General features: G+C 35.6%; 2 protein-coding genes and 1 long non-coding RNA gene across 3 annotated transcripts; 2 read left to right on the top strand and 1 right to left on the bottom strand.

Moving 5' to 3' along the window:
* Window positions 1-6,439: 6,439 nt before the first annotated feature.
* On the bottom strand, window positions 6,440-8,297 carry LOC132061947 (uncharacterized). Its single transcript, XM_059454621.1, has 4 exons — window positions 8,047-8,297; window positions 7,795-7,964; window positions 7,395-7,703; window positions 6,440-6,448 (listed from the first exon to the last, which is right to left on the bottom strand). Exons 1-4 carry the CDS (start codon window positions 8,057-8,059, stop codon window positions 6,440-6,442), a joined length of 501 nt encoding a protein of 166 aa, XP_059310604.1. The 5' UTR covers window positions 8,060-8,297.
* Window positions 8,298-9,101: 804 nt separating this feature from the next.
* LOC132063473 (UTP--glucose-1-phosphate uridylyltransferase-like) lies at window positions 9,102-22,126 on the top strand. Its single transcript, XM_059456021.1, has 18 exons — window positions 9,102-9,881; window positions 11,600-11,691; window positions 11,871-11,961; window positions 13,217-13,277; window positions 13,402-13,479; window positions 13,558-13,602; window positions 13,703-13,779; window positions 14,615-14,687; window positions 16,418-16,475; window positions 16,589-16,635; window positions 16,711-16,773; window positions 20,518-20,549; window positions 20,632-20,698; window positions 20,857-20,940; window positions 21,030-21,128; window positions 21,210-21,314; window positions 21,544-21,615; window positions 21,742-22,126. Exons 1-18 carry the CDS (start codon window positions 9,247-9,249, stop codon window positions 21,781-21,783), a joined length of 1,821 nt encoding a protein of 606 aa, XP_059312004.1. The 5' UTR covers window positions 9,102-9,246; the 3' UTR covers window positions 21,784-22,126.
* LOC132063474 (uncharacterized) lies at window positions 16,780-18,685 on the top strand. The gene is made up of 2 exons (XR_009416384.1): window positions 16,780-17,128; window positions 17,277-18,685. It is a non-coding gene; the product is annotated as an uncharacterized LOC132063474 (long non-coding RNA).
* Window positions 22,127-24,494: the final 2,368 nt, after the last annotated feature.

Genomic DNA, 24,494 nt, shown 5'->3' with positions numbered 1-24,494 from the left:
GCGTGCTGGAGCGTATGGCTGGAGGCCTTTCAACCCAATAAGCTCAATATAATAAAGCCTTCTACCTCTTATATAGGCTGTGGTACGTGATAGCAAAGGGTATTTCCATTGGATCTGATCGCCAGTTCGGGAAGCCAAAAACTCGTACCAATCATTAGTGCCAACTGGAGATATAAACGATTTTGTTCTTTCATAAAAACTGATAATTTTGTTTGAATCACTGAAGCATATGTCTGCCATGTTTGGGCGTTGATAAAAATGTTCCATCGCCCACATTTGTAGGAGAAGATTGCAGCCCTCAAAGAAATTTGTTTCACCTCTTTTACACTTCCCCAAGGCTCGAAATATTTCCGCCAAAATCATGGGAACCAAGGTGAGTTGTGCCCCATCAACTCCTTCAAAAAGCGCTCGGGCCACGGCACATATGCAAGTCTTTGATTTTCCCGTATTCACGTGGGAACACCAAAGTCCCAAGCAAAGCAACGACAAACACAATGGGGCGTCTAACTTGCCGGTGGGCGGGGTGCATATGAATTACTTCTTGAACGAGCGCGTATCCATCCCAGGACACCGTACCCTCTCGTACAAGTAATCCAAAGATACCCAATTATCTTCGAAGCATCGAAGTTTCTTTGTGTTTTTCAACCCCACATAGCGGAGAAATTTCTTTCCCGATTGACTGTGCGGGATAATCTGACCCTTCCCTTGGTATTTTAAGTTTGTGAAGTAGCTTAACTCTTCCAACGTGGGTGTGAGCTCAAAGTCTTTAAATTTGAAGACCGCTCGGTCGGGGTCCCAAAATTGAAGTAAAGTTCTAACTATATGCTTGTCTGGAGTGATCTGAAGCAAGGAAGGTAGGAACTTTAACATTCGGGTGACGCCGATCCTACTACCCAAGTTTAAATCTTCCCACCATATTCTCAGTTTGTTCGGAACGCCATCGCGACCATCTTAGTTTTGGGGATCTGCGGGACGAAATCCATCCTACAAAAAATAAAATGATTTTTCAAACTCGACGTATCACGATTAGGCTTGGATCCTTCTATCACTATCACGTTACACATAATATGCCTGTCGGTCGTTGGGTTATGAAAACCCATCGACAATTTGGTAGGTTTCCTAATTGTGGAACCGATACCTAGGATCGACCCACCTAAGGTTTATACATGCATGACTTAAATGGGATTGGTGGCACAGCTCTATCCTGAGTTTTCTAAGATTTGGCTTTACTAGACACAAGGTTCCCGAGTGGACTACTCGAGTGAGAAGGCTACGCGGTCACCGGAATTCGGACACCCCGTGTATATGCCAACTCTCCTAAAAATTTGAATTTTTGAAAAAATTTGCGGGTGCGCAAAACACACCTCGCGTGTACGTGTGATAGTGTGAGTTTTCTAGAAATAGAGGAAATATGAACGGAATGCCAGTTTAAGGAAAGCAGTAACATAGAAAATTCCATATAATAAAACAGCCATTCAAAAGCACATAAGAAAACAATAAAAAGCAAAATAAAGCCAAAACACCCAAAACATCCAATCAATTAACCTAAGTTGTTATGGTTAGAACCTAATCTCCCCAGCGGAGTCGCCAAGCTGTTATACCCCATTTAAATGGGTTAAAGTAGAGTACAACATATTAGTAATTCCTAGATTGTTTTATTTTTTGGAGTCGCCACCTAATTGATTTTAAGGTGAATTAGGGCACCTATTTTAACTAAGGTAAGACTAACTAAACATTGTTAATGGTCTACTTAAGCTACGATTCTAGGTAAGGGTTCTAGATTATTCTAAAGGGACGGGGTTAGGCATCCTTTAGAATCCGTTAACTACGGTTATCCGATCAAACTTAGGTTAATTAATTAAGATTAAAGATAGTGCTTAAATTCTAAGAAAATAGCTTGTACATATTACTAAGGTTTTAAAGGAGATATAATAATGCCGTCTAAACTAACTTATAGAAAAATATAGTAATTTGCGTAAGAGAAATGCTTTTAAAATGGGACTTATAAATGCTGTTAAAACTTAAAACGAGAATAGTAATGTTATCTTAAAATAGGACTTATAGAAAAATATAGTAATTGTGTAAAAGAGGACTTTAAATGCCTGTTATAACAGGACTTATAATGACTTCAAATAGTAACGCTATTCAAAGTGAGACTAATAATTTGCATAAAAGGAGATTCTATTTGAAATAAAGTTTATAAATGTTGCTAATAGTTAAACGGAAAAATAATACTATTCAAAATAAGATTTTGACGAAATATGCTAATTTACATATAAGTAGAAGAAAATGCGGGTTTGTGCAATGTTTTAATAAATATTTGAAACAAATTAAACGATGAGGTATTGACCTTGCGTTTTAGAAATACAAAAATGAAATACAAAAATAGCTAACGAATTTTCTTTATCCTTTTATTATTTTATTAACTATGCTTAGCTAAAAGTTTACATGATTGATTCAAACTTGGAAAGTTATTTACAAAATTTACTTTAGTTTATACCTGCGTATTGGTGATGTTTTGAAATTAAGATAATAAGAACATGACTCCCTTAATTCGAAAGCATGAATTTATACCATCAATTATTCTAGAAGTAAATTCCATGGATACTATAAATAACTTAAATATAAAAGAAGAAAAGGAAGCTCATGGGATTAATTACTAGTTTCCTTTGGATTAACTACCCCTTTATACTAAGACTATCCCGCTAAATTATTAGAATTCGGCTAAGTTAAGTAAATAAAACAAAATAAAAGGTTAGTTGCATGATATAAATTAAGGACACACAATAGAAATAATAAAAAAAAGGCAAATAATATCAAATGGACCAAAATTTCGGATCGCATGGATTTATTTGTTGTTGGGCTTCGCCCAACAATAATCTTCGTCTTGATTCGTTTCTTTTGTTGGGCCTCGGCCAATGCGAGATTTTGTGCCCAAAAAGCTACTGCGGATAGGCTGGACGCGGAGACCATTTCGTTGGGCTTTTAGCCCAACACCGAATATAGGAGACGAACGAGCCCCTCGGACTCGTATGCGGTGGTCATGCAAAAAAATGAAAGGAAAAGGATTAGTATGCGTCTAGACATTTAGTAATGCAAAATTTCATAACTCAAAGAAAGAAATTTCAAATATCATCACGTAACAGTAAGAAGATTAAGTTTTTATCTCGGCTAAGGCAAATAGTTCACGACCCAAATGAGTGGTTATTCAAGAATAGGCAAACTGGGTCGAATTTCGAATTAAGCCTACTGTACACGTAGAGGCCCAACACAGGGAGGAGAAGAGAAGGCCCAAATTTGACAAGAATAATTTATCAATCAACCAAGTAAGAAATGATATGCCATATATACACAGATATACCAACTCATATACTCTGGAGTATGTGTGACTGAATATAACTTGCATATGCAAAGACATTTACTCAATACCACACACAATCAATTAGGCAAAAGGAGATTTTAAGGAAAATATATTTAAGGTTATGCATATTTTAGAATTCTCCGTTAAATACAATGACAACATACGCGGGAAAGAGAGACAATACACCAAACAGTTCAGGACAGAGGGACAATATACCAAACGAGTTCTGATATACATGCATACACGGCCTCAATAAAACAAATATTGTGGAATTATTTTAAGAAAATAAACCCCTGTGAACAAGGCATGCGAGCAGGTTTTGGACAGTGTACTTACTGGTGCAAAACGTAATACTTTGGACTGCATTTTGATCCATTTTAGACTATATTTAAGTCTATGACTTAGAGCTATCTCTCAATTTAATACACATGAGCAGAGACAAGCGATTACGCATAATTATAGGTACGAGACACTCGACACAGCATTCTAAACTTGTCTTTAGAATTCATACCACTCGTATTCATGCTTCACAGATTAAAAATTAACATAACATGTGACATCATACACATCATCTCCAAATAAAACTAAGATGATAAGCTGGAAGAGACTGCTCATTTTAGAAGGCATTTCCACACTTAAAATTGGACAGACCCTATTTCAGTACTCGCATTTTCCTGACATACTCTATTACATAACTGTGACTAACCTAGTATAGAGATTCTCTAGCCACACATCTTTAAATACAACAATCACATGCTTAGGCATGGACCATGCTTGAAAACAACATACTCGAAACCTTAGCCAAAACATGGGTATACCGTTCATATAGTAGTAATGGCCACACCTTTAATCGAACTTTCATTACTACGTTAACAAAACATGAATAGATATATATGTATGTATGTATATATGTATATATATATATATATGAACTCAGAGGGATATACAAGGGCTAATGGTATGGGACTAATCAAATTATGCCGAGAATGGTATCCAAACAACAAATGCACTTATAAGCCTCTCCCATGAGCATATAACTGAACATTGTTCATCTTAAGCGAGATTTATAGGCATGTAAGCAGGAAACTCAACTCAGATCACAATGTTCATTTTTAAGACATTAACCAAACCAGATCAGATTTTAAAGGACTTATTCATAACTTTAAACAAATATCAGATTTGACCTTAACCTCATATAGACTTTAGCTACAACAGATAAGCCAAGAAATGAAACCAATGATATCGATAACCGCAAATAGTGTTCATGTCATATACTAGTTTTACATATCAAATTTCTCTTCCAAAACTAATCGTCATGGCAGAAATTAGAGACTAAACTATACTTAGCAACTAATCGAATTAGCGCACGAATCGACCAAGGCATTGCTAATCTTCCGAGCTTAAATTGAAACAACATCAAGGTTTGAGGACAGGTCTAAAACACATCAAACAAAGCACACATTACGTTATCCTATTACAAGATTGAAAGAAACAGAAAAAGGGGATTTTGAAGATTACTGTCTAAATTAACAAAAATTAGAACAAACCAAATCTACACAAATTCTCAAACAAACTGAGCTAAAAAAAAAAATAATAATAATAAACTAAGACAAGGAAGAAAATTACCTTTTCCGGGTGCAGCGAAGTGAGGCGAAGATCTTGATCTCCTCGAAACACCGCGAACCTCGAGTTTGCATATACTCGGATCCGAACCAATACCAAAGGGTACGAAAACCCACAGGAAAGGATTCAATACTTCAAACTGATATCCAAATATTATGATTACTAAAAAAACGGATATCTTGAAAAGAAAATTCTTTTTTTTTTTTTTGCGATTGAGCAGTTTGTATTTTTAGGGAATTCGATGGCGGCTTCCCCCAAAAAAAAACCCCCTCCCTCAACGACTCCCTAAACGATTATTTATAGGGGTGAACTAGGGTTTGCTAGGGTTTCATAAAATTTGAAAATTGAGCGGGATTTTCAGGCTCCAACGTTTGGATTTCAGATCTCGACCAGAAAAATCAAAAAGCAGACAAAACCCATCAAACTTTTGTACCCATAAATCAGAAAGAGACTGATAAGAAAACGATAGGTTTATGAACGGACAAAATCCATCAATAAGTTTCAGATGCAAGACAGAAGAGAAAGGGGAAGCAAACAAACTTCACCCTCTCTCAAAGGTTGACTCTGGATGAGGTGAGTACAAAGCATTGATTTCATTTCCGAATTTGGCCACGCATGACACGGGGAGGCAAAATCGCACGTTCTTCACCATTTCGTGAGGGGAGAGAGAGAGAGAGAGAGAGAGAATGAAAGAAATAAGAGGAAGAAACGAAGTTTGCACAAAATGGAAGGACAAACACCGCTCATGGCTAAAGAGGAAGCGGTGTTTATACGAAAGAGGATGGAAAGAGGAGAAAGAAGGAAGGGCAAGGGGGTGGGCGGCGTGAAGGAAAAGAAAGGGAACCCTAATCGTTTCCTTTAGAAAACGAAATGGGCCGGGGCGGGTTTAATGAGTCATGGGCTGGGTGGATGAAAGAATATGGACTGGATATTACATGTGGGTTAATCCGAGATATTTGGCTGATTGGGCTCGGATTTGGGTCTAAATTAAATAAAAGCCCTTTTCAATTAATCATATATTAATCTAAATGTTACTAATATCAAAGTATATATTTATTAATGCCCGGATAAAACAAAATTATACGACGTCGTAATAGCCGTATAATAATATTTTGAAAATCAACAGTAAATAAATGCTATTATTCAATTTTGCGAAAACAAATGCGATGCGTGCGCATAATGCGGTAAAAATGCTGAAATGATTATAATGCAAATTATGACAATACCGGTAATAAAATAGTAACAATAAGAACAATAATGATAATAATAATTGTGGTAACAAACATAATAACAACCAGTGACGGCAACAAAATAATAAAACGCCGGCATTAATAGAAGCTAATAATTATAGTAAAAATATAAATAATTATTTCTTAAATTGCTGAAAATGTGAATAAGTTTTTTGGGAAAAACGGGACAAAATCGGGTGTCAACAGTACATTGACTGAAATGAATTCAGTCAGTCTGCATTGGACGATTCAATTCAATATAATTGAATTTTCATGTACATTGACGGGTAGTTAGGAAGGCTAATGAGAATTGTAACCATTCAATATCATCAGCCTATAAATAGCCTACTAAGCTGTCCATTTCAACTCATCCCTACACCATTCCTTCTCATTCAAACAACGAATTTCATATCAAAATGCCTCTAGGTGAAGATGAAGTGATTTACTTCGAGAAGAAACTAACCAAATCATACGTTGACAACGATGACTTTATAAGTGTTATTTTGCAAACTTATTTCAATTGATGTGTTTACTTATTCATAATGCCTTGTGTATTTTGTGCAGATCCTACCTTCTAACATATAAGATTTTCTTCCAAACACAACTACACAAGCTGTTGTTTTCTACGAGCAAAGGTGAATACAATATGATGTATAAGGTTGGCGCGCATACTCGCCTCTGCCAAGGGTGGAAGGATTTCATTGATGCAAACCTTCTAAGGGAGGGACACGTCTTATGCTTTAATGGTTGTGAACATAATGAGAAAATAACCTTCTTTGTTAATATCAAGAGGGAAGTTATCGAAATAGATTAGGTTTCTCCCTATTATGTAAAGTTTATGAATTATCATCAATGAAATCTATATCTATGAACTTTATCTTTATCTATGGTTTTTCTTCTCAAGTTGAATGAAGACAACTTTTTAATTGAACATCGATGACAAGAAACTTCTTCAACTTACATACATAAAGTGAATAACAATCACTTAAACATCCTTCAACATACAAACATGTAATCCTACTATGGCAATCGACATTGGTAATGCTTGTTCAAAAACACCCAATAAACCAAATAACAACACCAAAGAAACACAAAAACAAAAACTTCATAATAGTAATGCATCTACCCCTCTTCTCTTGTTCAAGCTTCATCACTTTCATCTCTTCTTCAAGCTTTGATACTTTCATCTCTTCTTCAACCTTTAACACTTTCATCTCTTCATTTGTAGCGATATTCTCATTACCGATGGCCATTTCACTATTGTCATTACCATTATCTCCATCAATGCAAGAAGACTCTCCTTCTTCCATTTCATTTGTCAAACCAACTTCTTCGGCCATTTTCTTCTTCAATTCCACTGTTTGCTCTTCCATTTTCTTCTTGATTCCACTCGCTTGCTCTTCTATTTTCTTAATCAATTTGTGAATAACAAACTTAGACCTTTCATCAATAGGATCATCCCTCCATTCAAAGAACTTACATTTCTTAGCCTATAAAATAAATTCAACTCATGTTAGGCACACTGTAATGTGTGGCAGAAATAAGGCACGCAATATAAAAAATATATATTTATAATCGTACCCCATAGAATGGGCATGTCCAAAATCTTCTTCCGAGATTATTCGGAGACCAAGAAATCTGCATTTTTAATAATACTCCGTGCTGGCATCGCACTTGACGCTTCATCTTTGGATCGTCATTTTGAGTACAAAGATTGTTCAACTCCGATTTGAACTCTTTCAGTAAGAACCCTAGAAAAAAAAATTAAGTGAAAGATATAACATATAAATAAAAGATGAGAATAATAATGAGTTTGGAGAAAATATTACTTACCACTAGAATGCATGGCACAGATTTCAATTTTTTTTTCTTCAAGCTTTGGCAAAAATGGAGTCAAGATTAGAAAATGAAGAAGAAGGAAGAGAAAATAAAGGGGGAAGGGGGTGGGGCGGTTTTTTCCGGTTAGATTTTATACACATGGCAAAAAATAACAGGTCAAATGCCCCCCTCACGCGCTGCTTGGTCGTGTAGTCACGCACAGTGTCATATCAGCGCTAAAAGGCCACTAAAATACTGAAAAATTAAGACTGGAGGTAATAGGTCGCCCGCAAAGGTTGGGTGCGTCATAATTAATCTGGCTATACGTTGGGGGTTTTTAATGTATTTTCCCAAATTTAATCAACAATGTAAAGGATCCTATTTGTGCGGTTCACCCCAATCTGAAGGGTTCTGGATTCAAGGTCCATTCCAGACCTAGACTTCTTCTAATAATAAAAAAAACGGAAAAGGGCCAAAATTACCCCTGAACTTTGAAAAATAGTTCATCCATACCCTTCGTTATACTTTAGGGCCAATTATACCCTTACAGTTATACTTTATAGGGTCGATTATATTCTTCCATCTTTAATGCACGTGGCATCATCCTAACCTTCAATATTATTTTACCCTCAAATAATTTTTTACTCGCTAAAATAACTCAATCAGACCCGAATTTTTTTTTTTTTCGGCAAAAATAATACGGATAATTTTTCCAAAAAAAATATAAAAATAATTCCATATTATTTTTATTTAAAAAAAAAATTCGGGTCGGATTGAGTTATTTTAGTGAGTAAAAATTATTTAAGGGTAAAATAATTTTGAAGGAGGATGAATTGCCATCGTAAGAATAACAGTATTTAATGATAATTCAATTTACAAGATAACTGTATGAAATTAATTAATAAAGATAACGAAAATTTAACGAACTATTTTTCAAAGTTGAGGCTAATTTTGGCCCTTTTCCGTAAAAAAAAAAGCTCTGTTCAAACCGGTCCGAGCCGATCCAGTCTATTTGACACCCTTGTCAAATATAATTGGACAACTTTAGCGGCCGGAGGCGTGTGCTCCATTCAGGCCTACCCTTAAACCCTCAACCTTTCCCTCTCTGCCATTTGCCACTGAAGAGCAGCAACTTAACCCTTTTACTTTACTTAATGCATCTCCAATAAATAATACAACTCCCTTCATCAACCCATTTCCAATTTTTCTCACACAATGACAATCCATTCAGTAGTAATCCAAAAACTCCTAAGCACAAACGCCCACTTAGGTCGTCGTGTAGCAGCACACCATTTCAAAATCTACTCATGTGGTTCTCGTAACGCAATGACAATCATTGACTCCGACAAAACATTAATCTGTCTCCGTAACGCTTGTTCTTTTATTGGTGAACTCGTTCGCCATAGAGCCCGCTTCATTTTCGTCAATACCAACACCCTTTTCGACGAAATTATCGATCAAATGACAAAAACAATTGGTTGTAGAAACGATACTTCTTGGCGTCTTGGAGGCTTTTTAACAAACAGTTCGAGTCCAAGAAAGTTTAGGGGTAGGAATAAGAAGTTGAATCTTACTGCTATACAACCACCTGATTGTGTTGTGATTTTCGATACGGAGAGGAAGAGTTCGGTTATTCAAGAAGCTGCTAAGTTGCAAATACCCATTGTGGGACTCGTCGATTCGAGTATGCCTTGGGATATGTATAAGAAGATTACTTATCCTATCCCTGCGAATGATTCGGTGCAGTTTGTGTATTTGTTTTGTAATTTGATTACAAAGACTTTCCTTTACGAGCAGAGAAGGTTGAATGCTGCTTTGGGAGCTTCTGCTATTGCAAAGCCCGAAATTAGGTACTTATCAGTTCTTATTAGTATTGGACTTTTTTCCTTAATCGCCTAAAATGCGTATTGTTGTGCTTGTTTTGGCTGTCGATGAATTGAATTAGTGACTGTATCAGTTAATTAACGGGGATATGTAGTAATCATGACATGATAACGATCTGAATTTCACACTCATTGGAGAAAAATGTACATGAAACTGAGAGGTTGACTTTACCTGTTTGATTACTTTATTTGATGGTTGGATAATGAATGATACACGATGGCATTGAAAACTAGGAGAAGGGATTTGGCTGCCTATTTTTGTTGATGAACAATACCTATGGCTATGAATAATAAACAAGGATACCTCCTACTTTATGGCATTGCTGTGATCGGTTCCATAGCTTTTAGATGTCTTTTAAGGATATAAAGGTGTTATCTTTGAGGCTGGGTACAAAGCTAGAATTACGGTGAGACTAAAAAAGAAGAAAAGTTGGTCCAAAATCTACTACGAATAACACCAGAGGGTATAACTGTCTAAAATACCTTCTCAAGAAGAAAGAAGTATAAATGTCTAAAGTAGCAGCAAAAGCTTCAGTTAAATTGTTAGAATTAATTAACATGAAAAGCCATAGCATGGAAATTTCATTTTAGTTGACTTCTAAAAGAGATAGCAAAGTGAATAAGCTTCATATGTTTGATAAATAATTGAAGACTGAATAGCTGTACATTCCAACATTAACTGACACATCTTCTGTGATTTATTCCAACCGCTCATAATATTTGGGGATAGGCTGAAAGTTAGGCCTAAAGAGAATGAGTATATGATCTGGTTCTTTGCACAAATGAAATTAGAGGTTTAACGTTTTGCTCCTTATGTATCTAATTTGAAATGTTTTCTTGCTTTTGCTGGCTTGAGAGATTATATTTTTGATAAGCAGGCTTAAGAGTTTTAATATTTGTGAATGTTTCATGCATGATTAATAAAACCGACTGAACCTTACATTCGAACTATATTTGCTGCTTCATGTGTTTTTCTGATATAGGAGTAATTTTTTTTTTGATAAGTCAAATAGTTTCAAGAAAAAGCACCAAATCGGTGTCAAAAATATGTGTGCGTGACTCTGCTCGAGTCATGCATCTTCTTTGACTCTGCTCGAGTCATGCATCTTCTTCAACCAAGTTTGATCAGCTATCCATGCAACAGGGTTTTTCCTCCTTGCACCAAAAATACAAGTGATTTAAAAATGATCTTTTTAATGCTTTTTACACTGTTATCACTATTATGGACCAGTCTCCAACTCTGTTATGTTGCCTTACTTTCATGTCGATCCTCTCCAATCTCCAACTCGTAATTGCTTCTTACACTGCCCTTGATAACACCCAAGAGATATTAAACAATGAGAATGCAACGGTTCATAGTTGTCCAGCCAAACCGGCAATGCAACAAGAGATGATTAGTTCCTTATCAGCTTACTTAATTGGAAAACCACTTGTTTATCTTATTGTTACTGATCAGATGATTCAATTTCGTCTAATGATCTGTCTTCCTGCTCACTAGCTACGGAATTGCTACACGTATACAATTGAAGCATTTAAAACAGTTTTGATATCTAGATATAGTATAGGTAGTTGTAATTTTGTATGTTTGGGTGCTTATTATAACTTTATTAGTTTCAGGCAGTATTACAAGTTTTAATTTATTGCACTATTGACTCTCTTTTTCCCTAAATGCAATCTGGATGTAGAGAGGAAGCTGAGCAATTTGACAAAATCAAGACAGCTGGCAAGGATAAAGTTTATGTTTTGCCTTATGAAAGACTAGAACCTGCTTCTGAGGGTATGTATGTGATTCATATACTCTTATTGGTTCTTCCTAACTAAAAATAATCTTATTGATTCTTTGTCCTCCTTACAAATACTTATGGTTTTCAAGGGATATAGGCATTAAGGTAGCTCAATCATGCTTTATTTAAGTATCCGATTTTATATCAATCACTTGGTCTCCTTTTTCTGCAGATCTTACAGAGACTAAGCAGCTATTGGACAAACTTGTCGTGTTAAAGTTTAATGGTAATTTGGGATCAGATATGGGTTTCAGTGGACCAAAGTAAGCATTTTTTCAGGAATGTGATATACTGATTGATTAAAATATTCCAAAAGATTAGTGGCTCTAACATTATTGTTATTTACTTAAAACTGAGACTTTATAACGCATGATCCATGCAAATAGAAAGTCTTTATTTCTTTTCTTTGATTAAGAGTGCCTTCTTTAATTATATGGAATGCGGGCTGTAGGCACACTTGCACCACAAGAGCTTCTATTTTATTATGTTTACAGATACTGCTGCTGTAATAAGTTGAATTTACTCTAGAGGTACTTCATGCTGTTAGACTTTCATAAATTTTGCAATTTATGTTATCCTGGTTAGAAAAGGAGGTAAGACATTGGCCGGTTTATTTTACATTCTCCTCCAGAGTTATTTCTAGAGGAGAAAGTGAAAATTTTGTACCACGTAGATAGCAACAATTTCCTTTCCCTTTGGACGTGACTATTGGTGCATATAGAACCTTCCACGTATTTAAAAATGGCGGTCAACTCTAATTCTGGTCTCATTTCTCAATAAACACTTGGGTGTTCCTCTCTTACTGTACTAGGTGTTCAGAAGTTTTCTTTTCCTCTTTTTATTATTCCTAAATGATTACTGCCTATAAGCAACTGCTTTTGTTGTACTAGTAATTAGAGTGAAGAATCCCTTCTACAGCTATAAGATTTTATCTGCAATTCACTTCTGGTAATAACATTTAAGGCTCTCTTTCTTGATTCTCAATATGGTTCCATAGAGGAGTCTAATGTTCCAGTTCCGGAAATTTTATATGCAAATTCTGTAGGACTGTCTTAGTTATACGAATTGTGGACTGTGGATTATCTGAATATTTTTGTATATGAGATCTCTTTACCTCATACACACGTTGCTATTCTAACCTATATTTCATTTATCTCCAAATGCATTTGTTGCTGACTTTTAAAGTCATTCCATTTGACTTGTTACCTTGGAAGAAATACGAGTTACTGTAGGGTTTAAGACTTTCACCCGTTTATTTTCATCCACGAAAGGCTTTTTACTATTAAGAGAGCTCGCTCGTGACCTATACTGATGTGAATTTCTTATTGTGTTAGAAAAGACATACTTTTTTTTTGGAGTGAATTCACTGTTCAATCACAAAATTGGTTGTGTTCTGGAAGGATAAATAAAGGACCGATGTAACTGCAGTAAAATTATAGATTCTATTTCTATTGCTTTTTGATAAATTATCTTGATTTTGGTTTTATCTTTTAGTTATTTAGTTTCTTTGATATGCAGATCTGCCCTTGAAGTATGCCATGGATTTACTTGTCTAGATTTGGTCGTCAATCATATTGAGGTAGGTCATTTACTGGCCCTTCTGAAGTGTATTCCCAGTTTCGTATACAAACCATTGTTTTAGTCTCTTATTGCTAATTTGAAATGAATAATTTTTGGACAACTGGTTGGATATATGTTTGCAGTCCATCAACTCAAAATATGGTTGCAATATTCCATTGCTTATGATGAATACTCCTAGTACACACGATGGCATCCTGAAGGTGACTGATGTTATATCACCTGTACTCTGCCTTTATAGTGAGAATTTCATGGAACTAATGAGCTAATTACTAAATTAGGTTTTGGAGAAGCACCCGAATAAGAATATCCACACTTTCATTCAGGTTTGTTGTTAAAATATTTGACATGTTATGTGTTTTCTGTTTTATTCTTTTCCGCTCTTCCGTTTTTTTGAAGTAAATAGCTCTTATAATGGATTTTTAGAGCCAACGTCAACAAGAAAATATTGAAGATATGCCAGAGTCAAGGACCCTTGATAAATCAAGCGCACAGGACAAACTGTATGTTTCCGTCTGTCTCTTCTGCTCCCTCTCGCTATCTGTCTCTGCTTGTACATATTAGCATTTTAAATTATTTGCAATGCGTCATTCTTGGACTAGGAAGACTATGAACCAAACGTCTTAACTAACTAGTTAATCTTCAAATAGTGATCTCTTTCATGGTTTTGGTCATTGTGGCACTAGGAACCAGAAGAAAGGAAAAGGTTTATTCAGTGAGTTTATGATTCTCTACCCCCTCCCCTGTCTCAAAACACCTCTACTTTGGCACCCACTTCTCAAAAAATAGGGAAAAAAGAACAAAGCTTGACGCCAATAATTGATCGTCACATTTGATGATAGAGCAAGTCGAACGTGTATGGTATGTAAAGCTTCAGTGCATGTGCGTCAGCTTGAAACTGGATCAAGGGTACACCAGTACATTTGAAAGTCGGACGCAAGAAATTTTATCTCGAAACAGTCTGTTGTTATGTTTATTTATTGAGTCAATTTCTGGACAAGATCTACCTACAAATGATAACTACAGGGACACTATGGGTTTTTGAATAAAGGTCTTTCTTGTGCTTGAAGAGTGTATGCTAAGGTACTTTGTTGATCGTAGAAGCTAAAGGAAGCAAAAGAAGAGTCTGTTATGATGTTCTCAGTTTTCTAAGGCATTTTAAGAGTATTTTAAAAATAAGTTAGGCTGCAGTGGTTTTTCTCTACTTGTATCTGCTCAACACTTATTTTCCCTTTGCTGTTCTGATGATCATTAAACCTATTAATCATTGCCATGAATCCCAGCTTGTTTAGTTCTTGAACTATATTGTTTCATCTAATGTCTTTTTTGACATGATAGCTATCCGTCCAACGTGCTGGAGGTTTTCCATTCTTTGAACAGCAGTGGAAAATTTGAACCTCTAATTTCTCAGGTAAAGATGTGTATGATGTTGAGTTTAATTGCTACCCAAATTAAGGCCTTAGCAAGTCTGTTAGGCAGTATTATTATTTTGTGCTGTTTTTCCTATACACACGCACACACACACACAGCACGCATACTGTGAAAAGAGATTTTTTTTTTTTAAAATTGTATTGAGATGTTATCAACATAAAAGATAACCCAATATAGGAATTTATGGTTAAATGAAATAAGGAAAATTCATACTATATGAGATAAAGAAAGGTACTACTAAACAAGGAAAATTACCTATGCAGTGGTCCCCAAGGAAAGTTCAAGTGGCAAAGGTTGAGGGACTTGTGACTTAGGTCTCAGGTTCGAGGCTTGCGCCATGTGGACTAAGCACGAGAAGGGTAAAGGGGCAGGCCCATTATCCTCGAAGGCTGTGGTTGGTCCTAAGGGCTTACCCCATACAGATTTCTCGGCCATCCCAAAAATAGAAAACCTACATATTGATATTCCTAACTATGGCAATATTAGAAATTATTCCTAACTGTGCAAAACTAGAAAGAATATTTTATACTATTGACCTAAATACATAGAATGAATCTAGATAATAAAAACATCTAATTGCATTTATTCTCTTGGGTAATATACCCTCTCATAGTTGGCGAGAATCAACTTGAGTTTGCCAATTTTTGAAAACAAGAGAATACCGTAAGTCAAGGTATTTAAGGTAGTCGCATGAATAATTTGAAATAATGAACAATCCCCGAAGGAAAAGGGTGCTGGAATTATTTCCTAGAGAAGTCACTGGAAATGGTATAGTAGGAGAAAATGCTTTCTTTAGCGGACATGGAGATGAATCTTTTGTCTATCATTGAAGAGAGGTAGAGAGATGATATCCCCCGCATTACTTGAACTGAACAGCTAAAAAGTAGCCAAAAATTGTCAGGACAATGACTAAATTCAATTTGCAGAAGAAGGACCTAATACCTCTTAACTGTGATACCAAGAAAAAAACATTTTTAAGGGATGTTTGCTTAAGAAGTTGCAATGATTAATGGTTGGAATAGTGGTCGATGGTGATGATGTCGCCAGAATAATCACCGAAAGAAGCCATATGCTACCAGACGTCACTGGAAAGATACAAGAACAATAAACTTTTGAAAAGCAGGAAAAATTTTGTCCAAGCATGCGGCATAAGCTATTTTAGTTTTCACAAGGTTGTAGAAGTTCAGATACTTGTGTGGGAAAAAGGATCAAGGCTTCTTATTGAGTTGGGTAACAAATATAAAAGAGAGCTTCTTGTATACTAATTTGGGCTACACTAACAATGAAAATTCCCATTTCATGAAAAATGAGTTATTAAATGAGGAAAATTTACCTAAAATTGAGATTCGCAACTATGATAGAATTAGGAAGAGTACTCTATGATATTGATCTAAACACAGAACAATCGTAACTATGATAGAATTAGGAAGAGAACTGTATGATATTGATCTAAACACAGAACGATCCTAACTATAGAATTAGGAAGAGTACTCTATGATATTGATTTAAACACAGAACAAATCTTTTTATTTATAAGGTAAGGTTAAACACAAAACGAATCTAGAACATTCTTTTGTCTAATTGCATGGGTTCTCGACTATGAACGTGCATGTGTGTGAAACATGCTTATAAATATATTTCTCAATTATGTGAAGCTTGCTGACTTGGACATCATGCTGAATAAGGAACATACTTCAATGTGTTTTACAGGGTAAGGAGTATTTCCTATTGCTGCAGTCAGAAAACCTTGCTGAAGTTGTTGATCCAAGTATCCTTGTGCTAGTTTTATAACTTGTTTATAAATTTTCTGCATGAGGTGATTGGAATCTTTTATCTTCTGAGTGATATTGCTTTAGACAGCTCCTTGATTTGCTTATTCAGAAATCCTGAATCATTTGATTAAGAACAGCATAGAACATTGCGTCGAGGTATCACCAAACAGCTGCTAGTTTCAGCTCTTTATTCGTACCTGCTTGCTGCTGCTATAATTTACAGTATTTCAGGTGATGCCTACCACCTCTGGAATGGAAGAGACAAGTCTTCCCCCTCAAGAAGGAAGGATTCAGGTGGGTTATGGTCTGAATTTCAGTATGTTGTTAGACAATATCCCTGTTCTGACAACGTTTAATTTCACGCAAGAGGTCCGAGTTTTACACTTGACCTGAACCAAGTTAGCTGTCATAAATAACCCCAGCAGTAGTTTTTAAAGCTTTGAGAAAACATAAGAAACTAGTCTGTGGTGCTCAGCAGACCAGAGTAATATGGTGTTTGTCAGTTTTACACTTGACTCGAACCAAGTTAGCTGTCATAAATAACGCCGGCCGCAGTTTCTAAAGCTTTGAGAAAATGTAAGAAACCAATTTATGGCTCTCAGCAGACGAGCAAAATTCATTAGTGAAAATTGGACACCCAAAGTACTATGTAGGATACTCACAATTCTTTGAATGATTGTGATGAATGAGCTCAAGTGATTACTGTATTTTTCTCTTTTTAAATATCTAAAAGTTTGTTCCTTGAGCAGGGAATAATTCTTTTTTTTTTTTTTTTTTTTTTTTTTTTTTGGGTAAAGTAATAAAATTTCATTAGTAAAGCATCGAGAAGATGCAAGGTTACAGATGGGCAAAAAGCTGCTTCAAACAAAACATGAAGCAGACTTAGCAAAAACATGTAGAACAATCTAAAGATATCCCATCTCTACTGTACTAGAGAAAGGGAGCTAAAAATCCAAAAAGTTATCCACACCGTTTACAGGGGCAAAAAAATTCCAACTGAAAAGACTAACTAAACACCTAGACTTTAAAGTGCATATAGGAGTAGAGATTCCATCAAAGCATCTACTGTTTCTCTCCTTCCATAGGGTCCAAAAAATTATTGCTGGGATCATTCTCCAGATTCTTTTGATGGATTTGTCAACTCTCCAGAGTATCCAGTTAGCATAGGCATCTTTGATGTTGAAGGGCATTACCATTGGAGACCAAGCATAGAATAGAAGAAATACCAAAGGCTAGCTGCTGCAGGGCAGTGCAAAAATAGATGGTTGACACTTTCATTGGTCTGCTTGCACATGGCACACATCTTAACGACGATTACACCTCTCCTCCTGAGATTGTCTTGTGTTAGGCATGCTTCCTTCAATGCAGTCCAAGTGAAGCAAGTAACTCTGAGAGGCTGTCTGGTTCTCCACACAAGCTTCCAAGGCCAGACCTCTGAAAGGCTATTTTGAGAACTCCAGTTGTTGTAGCATTCCTTCACAGTGAAAATCTTTCCTTAGAATTGCCCCAGAGGATTCTGTCCTGAGATTCTGCCACCAAAGTACTTTGTCCCAATCTTTCTAAGAGAGAGAAAATCATCAACTTCCCAATCCTGTAAGTTTCTCCTTAAAATTGGTGTCCAACAGTTGTTATCTCTATATTGAGCTAATGTTGCTTCTTTGTTAGAAGCTATCAGAAATAGTGAAGGAAATAAGTCTTTTAATAAAGTGTCCCCAAGCCATTTGTCCTGCCAAAATCTGATCTTGAACCCATTTCCAGCCTTGAATGAGACATTCTGGAAGGATTCCTCTTGGAGACTACTGATGTGCTTCCATACTCCAACACCATGTGGTTCATTGCTTCTCTTTGCAGTCCAGTGGTCTTGAATACCATACCCTGCCTCATTTTGACCATATCTCCAAAGCCACTTCATGAGTAGGCTATTGTTATGAAGCTTAAGATTTCTGATTCCCAGCCCCCCTTGGCCTTTGGGTTGAATAACTGATTTCCATTTGACCAAAGAGAATTTGTGAGTAACACTGTTACCTTCCCATAGGAATTTCCTTCTGAGCCTGTCAATTTGCTTTAGAACTGAGCTTGGCATAGGGAAGAGTGACATACAGTAAGTGGGAATGCTGTCTAGGACACTGTTGATGAGGGTGAGCCTACCACCCAATGAGAGGTATTGCATCTGCCAAGTGGCTAGTCTTTTCTCCATTCTTTCAATGACCCCACTCCATATCCCGGATGATTTGAATTTAGCACCCAAAGGAAGTCCCAAATAGGTGGTGGGAAAGGAGCCTGTTTTGCAGCTAAGAATGTCAGCAAGAGCTTCTAGGTTGGCCACTTCATTCACTGGATATATAGTGCTCTTAAGCATATTGATATGAAGTCCAGAAATGGCCTCAAAGATCATGAGGGTGGTGTTGAGATTAGAGACCTTTTGACAATCAGCTCCACAAAATATAAGGTTGTCATCTGCATATAGCAGATGAGAAGATGAGAAACTAAGACTGAGGTGGAAGGATTTCTGCCCACTTGGAACCCTTGAATCCACTGAAGTTCTTTGGCCTTTGCTGACAGCTGAGATAATCCTTCCATGGCAATGATAAAGAGGAGAGGGGACAGTGGATCCCCCTGCCTAAGTCCCTTTTGAGAAGAGAAAAACCCAACTGGACTTCTGTTCACCAGAATTGAAAACTTCACTGTCGAAATACAGAAATAAATCCACCTTATCCACCTTTCCCCAGAGCAGGGAATAATTCATAAAAGAAAGCTCTTGTCCATTATCACACCAGAGATAATTAAAGTTGTGTTTAGTAGATGGTTATACAGTACAAAAGATTGCAAAACTGTTGAAGAAGTGTTACTTGGATAAATTTTAAGTTCTAGTATTAACTCCAAGGCACTCCCTGAAAGCTAGATATTTAGTTAGTTTGTTCAGTTGAAACTTTCTAATTCCTGTTAGTAGTGTTGACAATTTTTTGGACTTCGTTAGCTCCTTGGTTCTAGCATAGGCCACTCTTGTATTGGAGCTAACATTGTTTTTAGACCTTTTTACTAGAGCTAGCATGTTTTTTATCTTTTGTAATCTGGCATCTTCTTGATGCCTTTTCAATGATATTATCTGCATCAAAAAAGATATAAGTTCTAGTATTAGTTCATATTTGTTTGAAATTTGGGTACGGTAAACTTTTCCATCTACAAATATTAAGGGGTTAAGTTATATGCCATGAGTGAAAGGCAAACAAGGGTGAATAAATATGTCTTGGTTATCTTGTTTTTCGTTAGAACTAAATCAAATTGCAGGAATCACTAAATAGAATTACCATGTCTATTGTTCAGATGCATCAGTTTTCTCTAGCTTGATTATGGATCCATTAGATGAAAGATGCATTGATATTACTGAAAATGCTTAACCCTTTTTGCTGGAGAAAGTTGTCTTCAGTAAATAGTACTGGACAGATTTTGGATATGTAAGTTGCCGAGTTCTGTAGTTTCTAGCCTGAGACATTGTATTTGAAGCTAGCAATGCTCTCCTACACGTTTGTTCTTTTGTAATTATGCTTCTCTGTAATTCTGCATCTTCTTGATGCTTTTAATTGAAATTCATTACTTCATTTAAAAAAAAAATTAAAAAAAAAAAAAAAAAAAAAAAAACCTCCCCCAGCTAATGTTTATACTTCTTCCAATGTCCTATTCTGGAAGTTTGCTTCTAGGTTGTAATGAAATCTTCATTTGGCTTGATTTATTCATTTCAACTAAATTGACAAGGTTATGGGTATTTCATGTATATTTTTCAAAATACATCAAAAGCTTGCTAACCTCTGAACGCACTGATACTGGATACTTACCCTTACTCTATGAGGTAATACCGGTATCAAGTCCATATGAAGTAGGCGTTCACAGTAAGTCTCCTTCCTCCCTGCACCCCCGGACCCTGTAAATTTATGTATCTGTGAAACTGTTATAGTGCGGTGTATTAGAGTTGCAAGGATTTGCATTGTATGATGAATCTTAATTTTTGTATTTTTGTTTTTCATTGTTGGCGGTTCAAAGTCAAAGGAGAGTGTCAAATCAATCAATACAATGTAAGTGATTAAGTTTTTATTTTCTTTCATGGTGTAAAAGATAGAGGAATCAAATCATTTTGACTCTTTTATTTCTTTTCAGGTGGATGAGTATGAACTGCGTTGAGAGGCTACTACAAAGAAGTGATCTGGGTTTTGCCAGTTCAAAGGTATTATTATCCAAAAGTCAGAAGGATATGTTCCTGAAGCAACTGCATGTTCAAGCAGAAATATATCGTTACACATATACATCAAAGCCTGTTCACTCTTTGTTTTAGTGTTGCTCTTTCTGATATCCTCTGTCACCTTACTTTCTCCTGTCATCCAGTTTTTCGATCGAGCATTTGCTATTGATAGTCCATGGTCAAGATACCTTCCAGTTGAGAGAACATCAGATTTGCTCATTTTGCAGGTTGAAGGGTGGTTTTGTTAATTGGATTTCCTACTCGTGATATTGGACTCTACATTTACTTACTTTGTCATCGTTATTATATTCTGCAGTCAGATCTTTACACCTCAGCTGAAGGCACTGTTGTGAGAAATGCGGCAAGAGCAAATCCCAAGGATCCTTCTATTGAATTGGGACCCGAGTTTGGAACTGTAAATATCTTCCTACATTTTTGTACAACATTCATTTATCAATTTATTTCATATATTAAACATATGTAAATTGTTGCTCAGGTTGATGATTTTCGTAGTCGTTTCAAGTCAATTCCAAGCATTATAGAACTTGATAGCTTGAAGGTGACTGGGGATGTTTGGTTTGGAACTGGCATAACTCTAAAGGTAAGAAATGTCCAGCAATAATCTCATCAGAATGGTGCCTTTGTCTTCTTCTTTATTGTTTTTATTTTATTTTTGCCATAAGTACCTTTGTCGTGTTGACATACTGCTTTGATTCATCTTTTGATTGTAGGCAAATTATTCAGGAATTTATTTTAGTAGGAACTAATAAGATCTAGTTTTCTTTAAATGCTCTCTAATACTTCCTGATCTTTCTTGTTTGATAATTTAGGGGAAAGTCAGTATTGCTGCAAAACCAGGCATGAAAATAGTTATCCCTGATGGAGTGGAGCTTAAAAATAGGGTAAGTGACTGGAAGCCTGTATTCAATTGCTTGTCGCTTAGATTATAGGGAAAATATTTATGCTAAAAAATAGACTACTATCTCGCTCAAATTTTGCTTTGAATGAGCCTTCTTTTGTTTTACCAGCTTATTACCAGCCAGGCAGACATCGGAGCAAGTTCCTTGTAGACAGGATCCTAGATAGTCTGCAATATGATGTATATCTTAATTCGAAGAGGTATTTATCATCATTAAAGATGATTGCTAGCCTGAAGAATTTGAAGGGAAGTCCCTGTGACCTGCATTGGATGTTTATGAAAAATGATAGCCATCAGAATTTTGTTGTAATAAAAAGGTTGTTTTTCAAGTGTTCCTAGATTCAGATTCTTTCAGAAGGAAAGTAGAGATAGTGAAGAGCAAAAGAAACCATCATAAAATGTGTCATCGATTATTATTGACAATTGATCGACCTTTTGCAGTGCGAAAATTAGAATTACGAAAAGCTCATGGAAATGTGAGAATTGTTGCTTTATTCTGATTAGTCTGACTGCAAGATAGTTAAAATCTCCCTTTAGTATTGCCAATTCAACCCTTTAATTTTACCAAAGAGCATGTAAGCCCTAAAGCTTAACGTCTTCCATCTCTTCTTTCATTTGTTTGTTTATTTATTTTTCTCAATCTTTGTAATTAATTGAGAGGGAGACAGAGAGTTTACCTTGGCACAAATTTGTCGCTATTGGGAATGGAACATATTGTTTGCGTATAAACTCTTTGGAGAAAATTGTTTACCTAGGGAAACTAGTTCGGCAATCATTTTGCAAATTTGGCCGGAGCTAGGCTTCAGATACATTTGAAAGGATTTTGATATAGAGCCGGTTTGGATTAGTTGAAAAAAAGTGGCTTTTAAGCATAAATGCTTAAAGTAGTTTTTAAGTGTTGAAAGTTATTTTATAAATAAGCAGTTATATGTTTGGACAAAAGTGTTTAAGAGGGTTTTTAGAAGTAAGCGTGGTATTGGAATTAACAGAAAATACAAGGCATAAAAGGGTAAAGTTGTTGGTCAAATCAAAATGCCTTTTAAGCCCCCCAAAAAAAAAAAAAGAATGGGGTTGAGCAACTTTTTGATTTGGCTTATTTTAAGTATTTTTTAATTTAATTTAAGCTGTTTTTTATTTTGTTAAACACCCAAATAAGTTAAAAATGACTTATAAGTTGATTTGACCAACTTATAAGCCAATCCAAACGGGCTCATAGAAGTCACTTTTTATGCGTTGGAAGAATAAATTTTGAAATGTATTCTTGGAAATAAATAAAATTTACTTATTTTCGATGTTTGGCCAGTGCGTGTAAAATGCTTTTCTTAAAAGAATATTATTAAGAGCCCGTTTGGATTAGCTTATAAGTTGCTTATAAGCTGTTTTCAATTTTTTTGAGTTTGTTTGGTCCAAATTTTAAAGTCATTTTGTGCATAAAATAAGCCCAAAAAAATAATTGAACCCGTTTGGCTTAGCTTATTTAAAGCAACTTATAAGCTGAAAACAACTTATAAGTCCAAAAAAATAAGTTAGCCTACCCCAACTTATTTTTTTTTAATTTATAAGCTATTTCCAACTTATAAGCTGCTTATTTGAAGCCCATCCAAACAGGCTCTAAGATTGATAATAGTATTCAAGTGTTGGTTAAAACAGATGTATAAACGACTTTTTTTTGCGCGGAGTGCCCTTCTTTTCGGCTGGTCTTTATATTTTGCCCTTCATTTATGCCTTCTTTAATTTTTGCCCCTGCCGCCTGTTTAATGAATATTTTTTGACGAAATTACCCTTATCCCATTAAAACCCTTTCTATTTCGGCTTGCCCTTTTCTTTTCTTTTTTTGCTTCTTCGTTCCTCATCCGTTTTGTGTCCGTGTTATCCGTTCTAAAATTTAGGTACGAATTTGGATATTTTGCTCGTTTCAATATTTGTTTTTATGTTGAATTGATATCTTTGTCTTCGTCGTTTTTTATATTTAATTTATCCTTTTCGATTTAAAATTATAGTATTTTTGTTACGTTGTCTATGATTTTTTGAACTTTAGTTTAGTTCCCATGTATATATTCGGTTTTTTGAATGTCGTATTATGAATGTCGTAATATGTTTTAGTTAATTTTGATATGCGTTTTGGTTTTCTCTTTGTTGAATCTTTGAAGTTTTTGTCCGTGAACAATTTTGTTTTATGTTGTTGTTGTTGTTTTTGTTTAATAATCTAGGTTTTGTGAAGAATGTGTTTGTCCGAGGCAACGTATGCGGGTCCTGGCAGAGTTGTTGCTTTTTGAAATCGGTTATCTTGCTTCCGGCATAAAGTTATGCTTGTTCCGGCATAACTTCATGAATTAAGTTAATTTATGTGTGTCTTGGTTTTTTGGTGTTGTATTGTTAATAATTTTGGTTTTTATGCAATCTTTATGTGTTTTGGTGTTGTTTTGTTAATAATGTTGGCCTTTTATGCAATCTTATGTGTTTTGGTTGTTTCTTCTATTATGCAGGTATTTGTGTACCAGTCTAGGGGCTGATTTTTTTTATCATGGTATATGTTAATTATTTTCATTCTCATTTTTGGTTTATTCTTATGTAAACTCTTGGTTTCTGTTGACATTAATTTTTCTTTTATAGGAGGAACATCCCTTGGTTAAGTTTGAACATTGGGTTGAAGGAGGTGGCATGTGGAGTGGTGATTTTCATTTTCGGAGTTTGATTTTGTCCTTTTTTGGTGTCTCTCAATTGGAGTTGTTGAAAAAGGGTGTGTTTGGACGGCTTTATGGATTTGGTTGATGTCCGCTTTCAGTGATAGTATTTTCCATTGCTTGATCTTATCGCAACTTTCATCTAGTAATGATAGTGCGTTAAAGTTTAAGATTTTTG

Source organism: Lycium ferocissimum, chromosome 7 (genome assembly GCF_029784015.1).
Source record: "Lycium ferocissimum isolate CSIRO_LF1 chromosome 7, AGI_CSIRO_Lferr_CH_V1, whole genome shotgun sequence".
NCBI lineage: Eukaryota > Viridiplantae > Streptophyta > Magnoliopsida > Solanales > Solanaceae > Lycium > Lycium ferocissimum.
Note: the sequence above shows the minus strand (reverse complement) of the source record. Positions and strands in the feature narration are given on the sequence as shown.

Coding starts and splice junctions, on each gene's coding strand:
- LOC132061947 (XM_059454621.1), bottom strand. Junction 7,704..7,794: donor GGACATGCCCATTCTATGGG/GTACGATTATAA, acceptor TTTATTTTATAG/GCTAAGAAATGTAAGTTCTT.
- LOC132063473 (XM_059456021.1), top strand. CDS start 9,247: ATGACAATCCATTCAGTAGTAATCCAAAAACTCCTAAGCACAAACGCC. Junction 11,692..11,870: donor ACTAGAACCTGCTTCTGAGG/GTATGTATGTGA, acceptor CTTTTTCTGCAG/ATCTTACAGAGACTAAGCAG. Junction 20,550..20,631: donor GTCAAATCAATCAATACAAT/GTAAGTGATTAA, acceptor ATTTCTTTTCAG/GTGGATGAGTATGAACTGCG.